The following is a 17,679-nucleotide window of genomic DNA, read 5'->3' as shown; positions in this document are numbered from 1 at the left end:
AAGAGCCATATTTACCTTTTTTTTGGCTTGGGGACTGGAAGGGAATTTTAAAGGTGGGAGAAATAAAGAAGTTTTATGATGTAGGAGTTTGAAGTTAAATAATAGTTGAATAATTCCAGTGTACATAAATGTAGAAGAAATAGTTTTAAGTGGTGCTTCTCTGACTTATGTGTTCTCTGCAGAGTATGCTTACATCAGTTCCAGTACATGGGAAAACGATACATAGCCAGGTACTGTGTGGAATTTAAATATCACTGTCTTGTTCACTAAGAATAATAGTGTGTACAATATGCCTTGAATGTCCTATTACAAATAAATTGCATGAGTAGAAGAGTTACCGTGAAATGACACATAACAGTTTGAAGTACGTAACCGGTTACTATATTAACATATCTGTCTCCTGTCTGGTATATGTTTTAAGAATTATGTGTGTTGTGTTTATTATCAATTACTTGAAAATTCACCCTTTAAATGCTATCTTTTACAGCACTTTTTTTCATGCCATAGGAAGAAATTTTGTGATTTGTTTTGTTTGTTCACTTGGCCATAAAATCATGTCCATTGAAATGTTTTAGAAACTTCCTATGTAGTGATTTACTGAAAGGTGACTATTGAACATTCCAACACTGCTGGTTTTCATTTGGAAGTTCAGAGTACCATTAGATACCTGTATGTTCCCAAGGCTGTTGAGGAGAAAATCTGTCAGAGTCAGAAACATGCACTAGATTATTTGAATATCTTTGCTTTAGTGTGGTTTCTAATGCAAAGTAGTTTTTTAATAGAGTAAAATATTGCAACATTTTTAGGCCTTATATTGTGGCTAATGTAATAATACTGTTACAATTAGACTTGCGAGGTTGAAATACCTGGCCCTCTTGAACTCAGTGAGAAAGTTATTGCTGACTTTGGGTAGTAAAGCATTCTAATTAAAATGTTCACTGTTTTGTTCATAATTTAAATTTAATAGCATGTAAATCTCTTTATACAGACAAAAAAGCCGACTATCTCCTTGGAGATTTTTCAGGAAAAAAAAAATCTCTGTTCACATACCCTAAAGAAAAAATGAAAGGCCAAAATGATTCTGACTTAAGGTTTTGATTATAACCTTTGTGTTTAGATGTACTTAAAACTCTGGATCTACAGGAGTCTGTAATTTTCAGGCTTTTTGTAAAAATTCTTGAAACTAGTTTGTAGAGAAGACTACCACGCTTTCTTTTTTAGCTACTGATTACCTAGTCTGTGTACTGCATGTTACACTAAAAAAATTAAGCTATAGAAATCATCTGGTGTTCTGCAGAGAAATTGCATTTTCCTGGTAAATGTAGCTTTCTGGTCTTTCACATTTTCATGACAGTGAAGTGTATTGCAATCAATGCACATATTCTTAAAATACACAAATGACAAAGAATGAAAGGGAGCAGGGAATTCTGTGATTCAAGCACTGGTTTTCATATTTCATCAGCTCTGGTGGTGGTACTCAGTAGAAAGTTAGCCTGTACTGATTGCTAACACAGTTCACTTTTCTGTTTCCTTCACTTGGTTGCTGCAAGTTTAACAAAGTATATGGCTCTTCTCCCTTCCTGCTTGGGTAAGATGTACATAATACCTCACTTCATAATACCTTAGTGCATAATTCCTGCACTCTTGTTGCATGTCTGCTTTCTGAGTTTACCACTGTGTGTCCTAACTATTTTCTCAGATTTTTACAATCAAAATAGAGGATTTGGTTCTGAGTTCTGAATATTTTCAGAATATTTACGTCCTCAAATATATATGTTTTCAAAAGCTCTGAAATAAATCTAGCATTTCAAGAGCGACTGCTTGTGTGCTTTTGCTTTCATGCTTTGAGGTTTTCAGAAGCAGTTTGCTGTGATGCTTTATTAAGCTACCTATTTTTGTTTTATAAATAAAACAGTAAATAGGTTGCATTATAATTCTTTCTCTAAAACTGCTTGTGCTTAACTAACACTTCCTGTCTTGCTGCAGTTTGACATGTCTAACTTTTGCTTCTATCCCATTTCACCCATCTTGCAGGAACCAGGAGGGGTTGGGATCCATAGTTCATGATCGAAAATCTCAGACATTGCCTGTTTCCCGTAACAGAACAGGGATGATGCATGCCAGATTACAGCAGCTGAGCAGCCTGGATAACTCTCTCACTTTTAACCACAGTAAGTCTCATGACATGATAACATTTGTCATCCTTAACCAGTACCACAACACCAGAGACAGGTCCTAGAACCACACCAGTGCACTTCAATGACGTATTGTTCTAGGTCAAATCTGGAATCAGTCGATGGTCTGTTCCTTGCTGTATGATAGAACAATCAGTGCGGGCTGATGCCATAACATGGAGAATGGTTAACTAAGGCATATTTTAAAATTGTATTTTTTTAATTGGGTTTGGTTTGGTTTTTAATTACATGCATCTCAACTTTGTGCTGCATGCAGTTAGTAAATTTACGTATCTTTATTTGCTTTGGTAAGCTTCACTTTTTTGCCCCTTTTGGTCTTATAAATGATTGATCTAAAAGTAAATATATGCACTCTGACCGTACCTCCATGTTTTGACATCCTCTAAGGAGAAATAAGTTGCTTAGAATTTCTGCAGAGATTGTGAAGCCCATGATTTGGTTTGTCTGGAAGTGAAAAAGCGTCCAATAATGAAGTGATTTTTCTGTTTTCAGTGTGAGAAAGATATCAAGTATTCTTGGGATTTCTGTAGACAATGGTAAGATTTAATCAGGTTGAAGTCAGCTTGTATAAGACTGCTGTATTGAAAACTAAATCTGCTTCTGGCCTATCTTTTTAAACATGCTGCTCTTAAATTGCAAAGTATACTGTATGTAAATTATTCTGAAGCACCGTTTTTCAATTTTCAGCTTCAAAACCCAGTGAAACTGGTTGACTAATCCAGTAAAACACAACACTGGTACTGAAAAGAATTATGTGCAGTAAAGCAATTATTTAACTGTATGTTCACTGTGTTCATCCTTTTATTTCCCAAAGCATATCTAACTATCCATTAAAATCTTTTAGCTCATTATCTGTAATAAAAAAGCAACTATTAGCCTAATGGTTCAAGACTCACCACGCAGTCTAGTGAAAAACTGGGGAAAAAAAATCCAACCAAACCCCTCTGTTTATAAGTGCATTCTCATGCTATTAAATAGAAGAAATGCAATTCTTTGAATTTAAAAATGTCAGAAAACTATATAACTACGCAAACTACCTTTTTTTCCTTGTAATCGGTCTGCTACTGCTTTATGATGATAATTTCTAGATGTCTTTTCATAGACGAATGAAAGAGCTTTTACACTATGTGACAGCATAGTCAGTAAGATAAAATACTTTGTAGATAAAGACCAATTGGAAAAATAAAATCTCTGGGAAATAAGTAACAGTGCTGTTCCTAGGCCCTGTGCAAAGAGATTTCATACTTTCAGAGCTTGGCAAAGTTTACTGATTTTTAGGAAACAGTGAGCTGAAAGATTTTAGTAAATGCATGCTTCTGTAAAAATAAACTTTCTATTCTTTTCCACCTAAAGGAAATGATAAAGGAAGTTGTCTCATTCAGATAACTTTGCGTACAGTGATAATAGGGTGGGTTTTTTTAATGTTGGACATTTAGGATATTACACCTTGTATTGACCAAGGTTTTACAAAGTTAAATTATGTTTCTATAAAAGCCATGTCAAATGTGAAATTGAATTTTATTTCTTTGGTCTTGATGTTGTCTAACTTTTAGTTTTGTTTAGTTGTCAGTCTGCCTGTATCTTGTATTCAAGGTTGTTTTCAGAACGTGAATAGAACTTACAGGCATCGTCAGTGGGATACATACAGGAAGGATGTACCTTCCTGGAAATAGTTGCTTTGATTATTTCTAAAATCCTGGTTCTTTGGCAAGATAGCCATCTATAAATGTAACTTACAAACTTAAAATTTCTCCCTTTCTAATCATTTAAACAAGGAGTAGAACCGAGGTCATAGTGTAAGTGATATTTCATGTCTGAGGAATTTTTGTTCTTAAGTATGAAAAAAATAGGCCCTTTGTTCAAGTTTCTAAAGTGTCTCAATACAAACTACAAGAATGTAGATTTATGTGTATTGCTTGGGTGGGAGGAGAGGAGGATGCTCAGTTGAACAGTGACATGCAAACAGTAAAATATAGGAGATATACCCAGATCTTTAATAGCTGTATATGATCATTGTCAAGCTTGTAGTTGTTAGAGATTATCCCATTTTTAGTGTTCTTAAGTAGTTCTAAATTCAATTACTTTGCAGTAGTGTGAATGTGTGGATGCATGATCATGTGTGTGTCCAGGCAGATGTCCATATTATATGTGGTAATTTTAGTTCCATAGCTTCTGTTTAAGTTATATGTGAAAAATAGGTTCCAATGTGTTAGTTATACATGAATACAAAATTATTTTCTCTAATATAGTAGCGAATTGAACAAGAATAGTTTTTTAGTATGTATTTGGGAAAAGCACTCCTAAATCAGTCTTAATTCAATGGAAATGAGTGTTCCTTTACATTTACATCCTGCCCAAAACTTCTAGCTCTAGTAATTATGCAGAGTAATCCATATTTTCTCTTTATTTGTTTGTTCTAAATTCTTTATGTGAAGAAAAAAATTGAAACTATGGAATTCTACCCATTGACTACACTTTTTACTTAGTATTTATAATAAACTTTGCACCTTCTTAACTTCAACAAATTATTTCTTTAAAGAACATTTCCTCTGTCCTCAACAAATTTCTCAAAATAGTTGTCATCTTTTGGTATCTTCAACGTTACTGAAACCGCAGGCTAACTTAAGGATTTCTGGCCACCCAAAGGTGATTTTTATGAAGAAGGATTTTTCTTTTGATTTCTTTAAGGAAAAGAACACTTTTAGTAAAGCAAGAGTATTTGGTAAACAGCTGTTTTGTTAAAACTTGCTTTCAAATGCCAGTTGTACCTCTCCGTCATGATAGAGGCGAAGGATGTAGTTGGATTGAAACCACAAAGTGAATGGGAGGAGGAAGAGGTGGAGGCAGAGAGAACACAGAAAAATATAGGAAAGATGTGTGTACAGAAAGAATGTATAAATCCAAAGAAACTGGTTGTTATGGGTAGGTATGCATAGTTCAGCCAGTGAAGCAAGAAGATGCAGGAAGAAATGGCCAGGTGTCATTGTGAAAGAATATATAATTTCTTCTGTTCGTTTCTTGGTTCCAACAAGTTTGTTATGCTTCTCATTGATTTAGTGATGCCAAGTTAACTGTAAAACTAAAATACAAACACGATCCAGACCAAATTTTTATAAAGCAACCAGGGCACATTTTTCATTCTGGTTCTTAAAGGTTAATGTTAGGGAATATAACGTATCCTGCTTCCGCACTGCTGATAATATGTTTTTTAAATTATTTAAATACAGTATGGAGCTAGAAGCAGTACAGGTTTTTTACTAAATATGGAGTTATTGCATGGTATTGCTACAGAGCGCAAATAATTATTTGGGTCTTCAGCTGCATATACATACACGATTCAGTTATATTCCTTCAGTTCTTAGTGTGTTGTATTTTTACAATGGTGGATTTACAATTGACTTTGAGATCCTTATAACATTGCTAAATTACCAACACATATTTTTATCAGTAACTCCATTCTACTGCAATACTTACTTTAAGAATATATGTGTGTGTCTAACTCTACATTTATATTTATATACACATGGGTATACGTACACATATATGAACATCAGACATTTATTATTTAAACTGCTATTTAATGCTTCTACTGTTGACATTAGTACTTAATATTATTTTAAGATCTTGTATGGATTACGTTAGAATAATTATATGCACATATTTGAAAAATACTTAAATGCTTATGAATTATTTTTCTGTATTGAATACTAACTTCTGTCAGGCTTTTTACTTCTTTTAAGTCTTTTGGAATAAGAAACATCTAAATGAGTATATCCAGCACTTATACTTCATTTGGAATTTCTGTAGGCTATGGCCATTCAGATGCAGATGTTCTTCACCAGTCTTTACTTGAAGCAAATATTGCCACTGAAGTTTGCCTTACAATTCTGGATACTCTGTCATTATTCACAATGGCTTTTAAGGTTTGTCCTTGACTTGCTGTTAACATCTCCCATAATTATCTTTTAGGAAAAAAAAAATGAAATGTTTTTAAAATTATAATTATGTTTTATAGTCTAGTAATATAACATTGTATTTTTAGCACTTCTAGCATTGTGTTTCATTATTGTGTCATGTAAAAGCTGATAACCTCCTGCAGCAATATGTTTTGGCTTCAGTTACTCATTGCATACAGGCTTCTTACTTATCAGCAGTAATCTGTGTAGACCTTTGCCCTCCTGCAAGCATTTGTATCTTCATACACAGAGCTTGAAACTTTACTGGGTTCTTCTGGTCTGCAAGTCAACATTATCAGAATGGTTTTTAAAGGAGGATTGCTTCCTTTAATTTTTTAATATTGAGGAATACCCAAAATGACTATGACTATATGCAAATTCTTTAGCCTGGAGAATTTGTTTTGCATCATCATGAGCAGGAAAGGAGACATCTGCAATTACACATCTCTTCCATGTTCGAGAGAGCTTAAGGCATGCTACAAGAGCCCAGATCTGTAGTGGGCCTCAAGAATCTTACTTAAAAATTTATTAAACTAGATTCTTTGAGTTAATATTACCTTAAAACTTACTAGAGATAATAATGGAGCTGCCTTTCAGCGTACCGTTTGGATGCCTGTAACGACGTGGAAAAGTGGGGTATGCAGAGGAGAGTTGCAGAAGGTGCAAGACCAAATAGAATCATGTTGGAGGGCCAGTGGAGTCAAGAGGGAGCAATACTTAGTGTGTTCCTCTCAGTTCTGGACTCCCTTGACTGGATTGAGCAGTCCCTGGATTGATTAACCTATTTTGGTGTTTTGTAAGGGGAAAGACCTCATTGTTTCATCCTAAGTCCTATAACAACCTAGTGCATATGCTCAGTGAATAAAGGGAGAAAACAGATCCTCAGAGCAAAATGGAAGTACATGAACTGTTAAAAGTAGATGCACAGCCTATGCTAGAGAAATTGGAGGAGAACAGATTTAAAAGAAAGCTTGGATGGAAGGCAGTTGTTGATGATAGAGAAATCAGGAGTAACCCTCTGTATTGTGTGCCTCAGAATGAGCTTTGGAATATTGATGCAGGTAAAACTCTGAAGAGTAACTAATATATTTGTCCTTAAGGGGCCTTTCAGTTTCAGTTCTAGTACAGTAATGGAAGATGGTGACTGGTTTTGGGGGAGTTTATTTGAGAGCATTGCTATGAGAAAATTCCACTATCTGAGCTGCTAAATCCAGTGTAACCAAAGTGTGTTAATACTTTGAGAGTGCCTCTCAAAGAATTGTTAACAGTAATTTATTTAATTAAAGGCTGTTTAAAACAATTGTTCTATTAGTCTATTTAGAAGCCAAGACTTTGTTTATAAGCCATATTAATGAAATGTTAGAAACATATACCTAAAATTAAGATATGTTATTAAACATCTTGGTCATACTATGCAGATTATTAATTGTTGTTGTTATTATTATTAAATATTTCCTTCTTTTGGATGATCTGTATGTTCTTAGAATAGTATAAATGTATCACTGTACAAAACTCCTAAATTCTCTCTTTCAATTTGAAGAATCAACTACTGACTGATCATGGGCATAATCCACTGATGAAGAAAGTATTTGATGTATACCTTTGCTTCCTTCAAAAGAATCAGTCTGAAACAGCACTGAAAAACGTCTTCATTGCTTTAAGGGCACTAATTTTTAAGGTAAGAAGTTTAAAAATATTTGATCTTCAAGTACTTACCCATTTCTTTAGTCAACAGTATACTGTGTAAAAAAAATTAAGAACTAAAATACCAAATTACTATTGGTTATTGAGGACTGATCTGATCCCAACAGTGTTCTTTGAATTGCTGCAAAAATGACATTGTCTCGTGAACTGCTATAACTGTCTATTTTTTCCACAGTTTGGGAATATTAATATATTTGTATTTTTTCTTGATACGCTTATAAAGAACTGAAGCTAGTTTTAATGAATAATTTCTTCCTTTTTTACTTTTTCCTCAGTTTCCTTCTACGTTTTATGAAGGTAGAGCTGATATGTGTTCTGCACTCTGCTATGAAATTCTGAAATACTGTAATTCCAAACTGAGTTCAATTCGTACTGAAGCTTCACAGCTACTGTACTTCTTAATGAGAAATAATTTTGATTACACAGGGAAGAAGTCTTTTGTTAGGACGCATCTGCAAGTTAGTATACTTTCTTTATTTTTCCTCTTTGTTTTTAAATATTGTATTTGTGAACGTGCAGATACATACCAGTATGCAAAGCTCTGTCCTATAAAGACATAAAAGAAATTGGTTTGGGTTCAAGCAAGGCCAGTACTATTCTAAGAGGAAGAAGATGGCAATAAAAGTATGTTCAGTACAAGGAAATACTTAGAAACAATTTGATGTCCCTGTGTTTCATAGGAAATAATTTTTATTTGTCTGTAGCAGATGCTCTGTTTTGTAGATGTTAATTGTTAACTGGCATACCCTGTTGCATCTGAAAAAGGAAAAGAATGCAGAAACAGTCAAGTAAGAGTCTAAAATAAAGCAAATACATAGAAAATTGTGTGTTTTGTCAAAGCTGGGAACAATAGTTTACTAGTTTTATGACCTCTGGCTAGTTCACTTGGCAGTCAGTCTTCAGAGCAGAGAATGTGCGTGGATTAAATTTACACAAGCCTGTTTTTTCTTACCTATGTTGTTGTACAAGCAACTTTGGAAAAAAAGAAAACCCAAATATAATTTAACTGAAGGAAATAATCTTTCAATTAAAATTTAAATTCCTTTGCAATTGCTTCATTGGTGCATGGCAAGGGTGTTTCATGAAATATGCACTAACAAGACATTTGTTTCTGTCAAGGTTATTATTTCAGTGAGCCAGTTAATTGCGGATGTTGTTGGAATTGGAGGAACTAGATTTCAGCAGTCTCTTTCCATCATCAACAATTGTGCCAATAATGACAGAATTATAAAGGTCTGGTTTTATTCTTCTTTCCATACTGTAAAAGGATGCTTGAAAACTCTACCATAGCATCTTTTGCAATTATGTTTCAATTTTTATTATGCGAAGAATAGAAAAAGATAGTAGTTAACCTGATTTCTCTATGTTTTAGCACACTACATTCCCCTCTGATGTTAAGGATTTAACAAAACGGATTCGTACGGTACTGATGGCTACAGCTCAGATGAAGGAGCATGAGAATGATCCAGAAATGCTTGTAGACCTCCAGTACAGTCTGGCAAAGTCTTACGCTAGTACGCCTGAACTGAGGAAGACGTGGTTAGACAGCATGGCAAGGATCCATGTTAAAAATGGAGATCTGTCAGAGGTAAGAGAAAAAAATCACACTAGTTTTAGCTTTGTAATAAGCTTAAGCGTGTCTTTCTTGAAATCACATGTACTATATGTAGTTGTTAGTGTGTAATATAGTAAGCATTTTTAATAAATTTTGAATTGTTAGTAGATTAGTTTGAATGGCTGATAAGTTTATGTCCCACCACGGACAACCATAAGTCATTTCTGTTTACTGATATAAAGTATATGTTTAACTACTGTAGCTGACATGCTGCCAAACCGGGAATGCTCAATGCAAACCATGGAAGACACAGACCTTCTGCTTAAAAATATCTTTGTTATCCGTTGCTGAAACACTTAAAGCCACTCCTTCAATTCCTTTCCAGTTGCCTTTACTGAATCAGCTTGATTCTATTCCAGACTGCTTATTAAAAAACTCCTTCTGTTCTTAAAATCAATAAATCGCAATTTTTTTGTTTGAAAAGAGGAAAGCTATCTGATTTTACTGTGCTGTTGAAACATTTATTTCTAGCGAAAAGGAGAGTTGGGAGTGGGAATTTTTGTATCTTGATGTAAGTATTTTGTCAGCATACAGAATGCATTTGGTCTCTTTCTGTAAGTTTGCTCCATCTGAAAGTAAATCACGTTACATGACATCACTGAATTTCATAAACGTGTTAAACTTAAAATAATGTAAATGAGTAAATATCTTCAAGAAATAGTAGCTGCTGTCTTACTCATGCCTTAGTACTAGAATTCTTTTCTAATATATGGTAGCAACACAGAAGACATATACAAAATACTGTTATTAGCGTGTATTTTGAAGGAAACAACTTCCACTCTCTCAGAAGACAAACTTTTTTAGTCCTTTTCCTTTTCAGGTCTGGTTTGTTGTTTTTTTGTTTTTGGGGTTTTTTTAAAAAAACTTTGACTCTGACTGTGCAACCAGATGAGGACCTCTAGAAGTCACCAAGCCCAACCCCATATAAAGTGTGAATTAGAGAGAATTTCTGACATACACTTACCTTCTTCCTTCACCTCCATTTTCTGAAATTCTTCGGCCTCCATATGTTAACTGTTCAACTGATAATTGCAGTTAGAATTAACACTTTGCTGTAAGCCTAAACCTTTTTAGTTAAAGAAGAATCTTGAGTCTTTTTTTGTCCTTTCTGTGGAGAAAAATGATCAGTGTCAACTTCATAAAACAAATATTTGAAGACTGTTCTGTCTCTCTTCTCTTTCTTCTGTTTTCTGCACAACAGCAACCAAATTCCTTCAAATTCCATCCATAGGTGAGACCTCTCCTCTTTTTCATTTGCTGCTTTCAAGTGGTTTGTCAGTGGTTTTTATTCCATTTTTCTTGGTCTGGAGCAAAAAAGAAGACAAAACAGGTTAGCAGAAGAACCATCAAAGGCCGAGTAGAATAATTAATAGCTGTTTTGTTTCACATAACACTTAAAGTACACCCTAAACAAACAAATAAATAAATTATCTGCCTGTTTTTATTATAGCCTAGTGTTCTTACCTTGTCATTCATGATCCATGGTCACTTTCAGATTATGTACTACTGTCCATGTACAATGCTCTGGTAAAGAGTGAGTGCTCTTGCACAGGTACTGTTTTGCATAAATGAGGTGGAGAATTCTTAAACCAGTCAAATGACATCTCCTGCAAGGCAGCAAAAAGGAAAACCAAAGAAATTACCTCAGGCTATGGCTCTTCCTGTATACCTTGGGTTTAGTACTTCCATTATAATTGTAATTTACAAGATCGTTACATATTTCTGTTTTAGGCAGCAATGTGCTATGTCCACGTAGCAGCACTGGTTGCAGAATATCTCACACGAAAAGGTATGATTTTAAAATCTTACTATAATGTTTATATTTTTTCAATATAGTTTAGAAATGGCAACAGTTTCCCTGAGGAAGTTGTAAGCATTTCAGTGTTATCAAGGAAAAAATTCTGACCTAACCAGATAGCATACTCATGTATTTAAGAGTATACTTGCATACCTAAGAGGCAGCGTTTCAGATAAAAGGGAAGTAAAATTTTTAGGAACGGAAAAACAAAACCCACCTAATTTTATACCAGAGCTGCTAATAGCTGAAGTCAGACCCTTGCCAAAGCAAACTTACCAGTGAATATTCTTTGTCCACAAATAATCTCTCACTGCATGTAGGAAAATCTGGCATTGCCAGAGAAGTCAAAATAAATTCATAGAAATTTTTAAATGCTGAGTCAGCAATAATAGTGTCATATAAAAGTTATTTCCTCTCAGTAATGTAGAGGGTTGAACTTCTACCTGTGATATTTCCAGGAGCAAGAAAAATGCATTTAAGGTAATCATTCAATAAAACCTTTGGTGGTCAGACTCCCACCGAGCAGAAAATCTTCTTAGGAATGAGCTGGGAAACAAACATGTGCATCTGTAGTATTTAAAGACTACAGAAATAGTGAAAATAAATGTGAAATAAATATGTGCTGCTGTAATATTTAACGATTGCTCTTGAGGCTTTAATTAATACATGTAATGTTAAATATTTTTAAATATGGCTTCTGCCTTACCCAGCATCACAAAACGGCCTAACATTATCCTGGTGGAGAAAAGTTAATTTGTCTATTTTGCTTTTTCAATGGCAGGGATGTTTAGGCAAGGTTGTACTGCTTTCAGAGTAATCACACCTAATATAGATGAAGAGGCTTCAATGATGGAGGATGTTGGAATGCAAGATGTTCACTTCAATGAAGTAAGTAAACATAAGAGTGCTAGAAGTGATGCACATTGAAGTGCTGTCTGTTTTTCCAAGTTTTGTGTTTCAGTCTGGAGGCTGGCTAATGTGATGGATATCATAATTATTTTTCTTAGCCGCTCTTCTAATCCTAAACCTGAAATAAAATATTCCTGTGAGCTGTCCCAGCCTTAGAGAATTTGCTATATATATTTGTATTAAATAAAGCACTAGCACATCATCTCAACACCACTAGTGGAACAAAAGTAAGCAAAATTTTCAAACTTAAACAGGGAAAGTTCAGGTTAGATATAAGGAAGTTCTTCACAGTGAGGGTGGTGAGGCACTGGAATAGGTTGCCCAAGGGAGTTGTGAATGCTCCAACCCTGGGAATGTTCAAGGCCAGGTTGGACAGAGCGTTGGGTGGCATGGTCTAGTGCGAGGTGTCCCTGCTCATGGCAGGGGGGTTGGAACTAGATGATCTTTAAGGTCTCTTTTCAGCCCAAACCATTTGTGATTCTATGATTTCAAAAATAAGTTTTTAAGCTAGTTGACAGGATGGACACTAATGTGGCTTATTACAGGGGTTTTTTTCTAAACTGACTTTGATTTAGATTGTTACTACACCAGCAATCATGAAAATGTATTTAGTGGTTTTTTGTTGGTTTACGGTTTCCTTAAGCAAATATGCCATAACAATGGAAATAGTTTAACTGACACCAGACTTACGTCAGTGTTGATTTTTTTCTGGCTTAAGTTTCACTCCTTGTGTCTTTGCTGATCCATCTGTGCTGGCTCTACAGTAAATTTTGCTATTAAGAAGCCTATGTAAAAAGATAATGAATAATCTTGTTCATGAAGAGCTACATCTGTGCTATGTATTTGCCAGTATAGGTGGAGGAGGGAGGGACAGGCTGCCTGTTTATATATGTGTTTATATGTATATATACATGTATATATTCTGGTTTAGTTTGTATATGGCGAAGGTGTATGACAGAATTAGTTGACTCTGCAGGCTATACTACCAGATTTGGGAGGAACAGATGAAAGACTTAGGGGTTTAAGCCTGGGTTTAGGCCTAGGGTACCTGTGTTTTACTCTTAAGTTCTGGCAGTGCTTTGCTCTATAGGTTTAAGACAAAATTTTTTTACTTGCCTTTTTCTGGGAAGGCAGGAGTTGGTATTAACTTGAAATGAGAAATATAGATACAGTGTTTTATCTTTCCAAGGATATCCAATAGCAGATTGCCTTTTTTTTTATTTATTTATGTGCTATATTCTTAAAACCACTGATTCTCCTGATCCAGCATGGAATTTAGCATGTTACTCAAAACAAAATGTAAGCTGCTGTAAGCGAGCCAAGAGTTGGGTTACCAGTGACTACTGCTGATGGAAACTTTTGTTAGAAATTCTTGTCAGTATCTCCCTGACAAACCATTTGTCAGAGGTAAATTCTTTGTATTTTATAAATTGAAAAATTTAAAAATTTATTCTTTTTCTCATTAGTCAGTCTCTGCAAAAAGAATATACTGCTTTTTCTGGAGCATTGAACCCTACGCAAATTTATTTCCATCTCTCAGTATTTCCATGGAATGGAAGTAAGCCAAGAATGAAATTACAAGCCTGTGGAGCTTGCAAAAGCATCAAACCTTGCCAAATTTAATTTTTCCCTGCATGCAACCCTTTTTAAACTTAACCATGTAGTACTGTAACTGATTAAGTATTGAAAAAAGTTACTATTTCTCAGATAACTTCTTACAGTTTACCCCAGGAAGAGTAATAATAGGGAAGAACTGTGGGTTTTAGTAGACTAAAAATCATGGATAAATTCAAGTGACTTTTTACAGAAGTACATCAGAACAGGTAGTCTAATTGCTTCATGAATAGGAGCATATTCATGTGAGGAGTGTTTCCTCAGTATGTTCTTATGTGAGCAAAACTGTTTAGTCTAAAAAAAAATCATATTAGCAGAAATGTATCTTTCAAGCTGTACTTTACTACTAGTGAGCAAAATGGTGCTCTAATGGGAATTCTTCCTATAGGTGGTAACAAAAGTCGTGGAATTTCTTAAAACTTGGAATTTCGTAAAACCCTGGATGCTAGTTACATTAGAGTTAAATCTCTAAAAGTCTACTTACAAGTAGGGATGATCAGAGGGCATCTCTTAATGTTTCTAAAAGAGGCAAAATGTCTTTTATATTCTCCAGTTTATACAAAGTCTTCCAAATTAAGTGAAATCTGTCTTAAGCCTTTATGTAGTTTCTCATTTTTTAAAAAATGAATTTTTGAAAGTTCTCAATTCTAATACTAGAAGAATTTTCTTTCAGGCTGGGGCTACCCTGACTCATTTCCTAAACTAGCCAGTTTGGGGGCGGGGGGAAGGGGAAAAAAGAAAATTTTGGTTTGGGTTGAGGGTTGTTTTTTGTTTTTTGTTTTTTTTTTTTTTAACAAAGTTACTGTGTGCATTTCATTTAAACAGTGGTTTACCCAGACAGCCTATTGAGCAGCACAAGTCAAACTCTTCTTGCAATACTAAAACAAAATCTTCTGAGTGTCAGAAATAGGAAGGTAAAAGGCTGGAACCTGGTATCCTTTCCATGCTAGACTTTGCTGTAAGCAGTCCATCTGTGAGAGATCTGAGCTATGGCTAACAGGCCTGTGGCAGGTGCCAGACTCCATGAAGATGAAGGTTGGAAACAATTTCATTCAGATTTGTTGTTTTTTCCCAAATAAACTCTGCCAGAATATAGCTACACATAGATACTAGGTCAGTCTCTACCTCCCTGTCTGTTTTTTCTGGTCTCTTATTTAGCTATGACATTCCATGAGAGGATTTTCTCTAACTTGCAGATTGGTAAATGAAAGAGCTTCAAAGGTCACATTATATTATGTATGATCAACATGCAGTGTAATTCAATATATCAAAGCACTTAATGAAAAGCAGAAATAGGTACTTACCCAAATACACAAGATGCCTTAAGTATGGTGGTAAAGGCTGATCCTCCTCAGGGATACTCGGGCCGATTTTGTTTGACACCTTCATTAGCAAACTAGGTCATGGGACAACAGTGTACCACCAAACTTGTGGGGGAAACTGAAAGACATGTCAGGGGCTGGGCTGCCTTTTAGAGGGATCCCAAACTGAAGGAACATGAAAGCTTCTCAAAGCTCTACAAAGACAAGTGCAAATCCTTGTATCTGTGAAAAAATCACTCAGTGTGTCAGGACTAGGGATGGACTGGCTGGGCAGTGGCTCTGCAGAAGCACCTGAAAGTTCTGGTGTACAAGCGGTAGCCTTGTGGCAGCACAGGCCAGCTGCATGCTGGGTCGCTTTAGAAAGAGCATAGAGTCAAGAGAAGTGGAGGGAAGTGGGTTTTGTCACTTCTAATTGGCCTTTGTGGTGCCCCATCTGTCATCTTGTGCCCAGTGCTGCCCATCCAAAGTCAAGAGAGATATCAAGAAACAGGAAAAAGTCCAGCTTCTAAGGTGGCTAGTGGGATAATCAGACTCTTCTAAGAGGTGTGCCATAAAAGAGTAAGAGGCCATTCATAGGTTACAAGAGAAACTCTGGGTATACGGAAAAAACCCTCTTCCCATGAGATGGATAAACACTGAGACAGGTGGCCCAGAAATGTTGTGTCCTTTTCCTCCCTCCTATCATCTCTCCCACACATCTTTTGCTTTTTATATATTTTCTTTTCCTTTATGCAAACAAAATTCTACTGCTTTGCTGCATTTGGGTGCCCTCTGGTGTCTGAGTTAAGATTCTTGACATAAAACAATGTTTTTGGATAGTCCTTGAAGGCCAGCAGTGACACTGGTCTTTCAGTTCTCACCACCTAATTATTGAGGGGGGAGATACTGGCAGGTCTGCACAGACCCATAATGACTGGGGGAAAGGAAGAGATGTTTTGGGGACCGTTACAGCACATGGATAAGGGTAGTGTTTTTCAGTCTCTTTTTGCAATCAGTATTGAAGTTGACTTTTCTTAGTGATGTCTTCATGCTGTTTTAGTCCCCTAGCAAAGGGAGGAAGGGAATAGAGTAGCACTGTATCCCTTCTAAGGATAAAAAGTTATTTCCAGCTTCTGGCTTCACCACTACGATGTAAGAATGGTACCAGAAGGTCTCAAGGAGTAGAAATGTCATGTCTTCTGACACCCCTCAGTCACAGACTTGGAATCTCTTGGAGGTTTCTTGGAGCTCCAGACATGTTTGAAGACAACAGAGATATGATAGGGTTTGTGGATGCAAATGGACTTCTTTGCAGTAATTCTGTTGCATTCAAACTGTGACCAAGTAGATGACAGCTTTGTCACAGGAGCTATAAGCTTCCCGTGATATCTGTAAAATCGTTTGTTGTAAATGAGTTAATGGACTTAGCCAAGTGATCTCAAATTTATGAAAACTAGAGCACACTAATGTTATCTTAGTTTTGTAGAAGCAGAAGAAATCAAATGCATGAAAAATAAAGAATTATGATAACCTGAATGGACTTTATAGTTATGATGTGACTGCTCTAGTGCAAAATTTATGCTTCCATTCTAACATACCAATAAGCATAATTCTTACTTAACCTTAAGTAACTATTTTTTTGCAACAAGGATATTGGGATCAAACCTGACAAATCTAAGGTGGTCTCTTGCTTGTGACTCTCTTTTGACTCTTCAGGACTTCTCAGCTTCTCTAACTTTATTATAGGTATTTTCATTCTGGACCAAGTATTCCAAACTCCAGTTATACCTTATTAATTACTCTGAGTACAGATTTTGGTATTGTATCCTTTTGTTTTATTGTTAATGTAATTTGATAGTTTCCTTCAGAACCATTAGTCAAGTCTTTGTATAGCTGTCTTAAAAAATAATGTTTTTTGTGCACAACAAACAAACAAAAAACCAACAAGGAAACAAACTTTGGGGAAAAAAAAACCAAAACCAAAAAACCAAAACCAAAAACCAAACACCAATCTGTTACAAGGTAAGACAAGGGTCTGAAGGTAAGACCCTGGGTCTTCACACAGGTGTCATTTGTAGACTTAAGAGGTCCGAAGTATCTAGAAGAAAAATGCTGTTTGTGGTAAATACAAAAAATACGAGTGTATGCTCAGACCATTCTGTTTTGTTTTGAGGCAAGATCTCCCCTTTTCATTGGGAAGAACTTCGGTATAATTATTTGCTGTGCTTTTTGCAAGTACTCAACTGTTTTCCTTTTTCAAACGTGTATCCAAATCTAGGATGTGCTGATGGAATTGTTGGAGCAGTGTGCTGATGGACTCTGGAAGGCAGAACGCTACGAACTCATTGCCGACATATACAAACTTATAATTCCCATTTATGAAAAACGGAGGGATTTTGAGGTACTAAATTCACCATAAGTAAATTCAAGCAAGGAAATGAAGTCCTGATTTTTCTGGTCTTATCTGCATGACACATTGGACATCACAGAACAAGAATATTTAAATAGTAAATGAATATGAACGTGTAGAAATTTTTGGTTTAATTTTAAATAATTAAGATTTTTTCCTTAAATATAATTAAAAATT

General features: G+C 35.4%; 1 protein-coding gene across 1 annotated transcript in view; it reads left to right on the top strand.

Annotated features, from left to right (window-relative positions):
* LOC104402382 (dedicator of cytokinesis protein 9-like) overlaps positions 1-17,493 on the top strand; it is a gene marked incomplete at both ends in the record, with an annotated part of 38,324 nt that extends 20,831 nt beyond the window's left edge. The window contains 10 exons of the mRNA XM_010010252.1: positions 183-230; positions 2,035-2,171; positions 6,003-6,118; positions 7,692-7,829; positions 8,131-8,313; positions 8,975-9,088; positions 9,228-9,443; positions 11,202-11,259; positions 12,050-12,156; positions 17,371-17,493. Coding sequence (XP_010008554.1) covers positions 183-230; positions 2,035-2,171; positions 6,003-6,118; positions 7,692-7,829; positions 8,131-8,313; positions 8,975-9,088; positions 9,228-9,443; positions 11,202-11,259; positions 12,050-12,156; positions 17,371-17,493 — 1,240 coding nt within the window. The remainder of the gene's footprint in view (positions 1-182; positions 231-2,034; positions 2,172-6,002; positions 6,119-7,691; positions 7,830-8,130; positions 8,314-8,974; positions 9,089-9,227; positions 9,444-11,201; positions 11,260-12,049; positions 12,157-17,370) is intronic.
* Positions 17,494-17,679: the final 186 nt, after the last annotated feature.

This window comes from Nestor notabilis, unplaced genomic scaffold (assembly GCF_000696875.1).
Source record: "Nestor notabilis isolate BGI_N333 unplaced genomic scaffold, ASM69687v1 scaffold4702, whole genome shotgun sequence".
NCBI classification, from domain to species: Eukaryota; Metazoa; Chordata; class Aves; order Psittaciformes; family Psittacidae; genus Nestor; species Nestor notabilis.
This window is presented reverse-complemented; position numbering and strand designations above follow the sequence as displayed.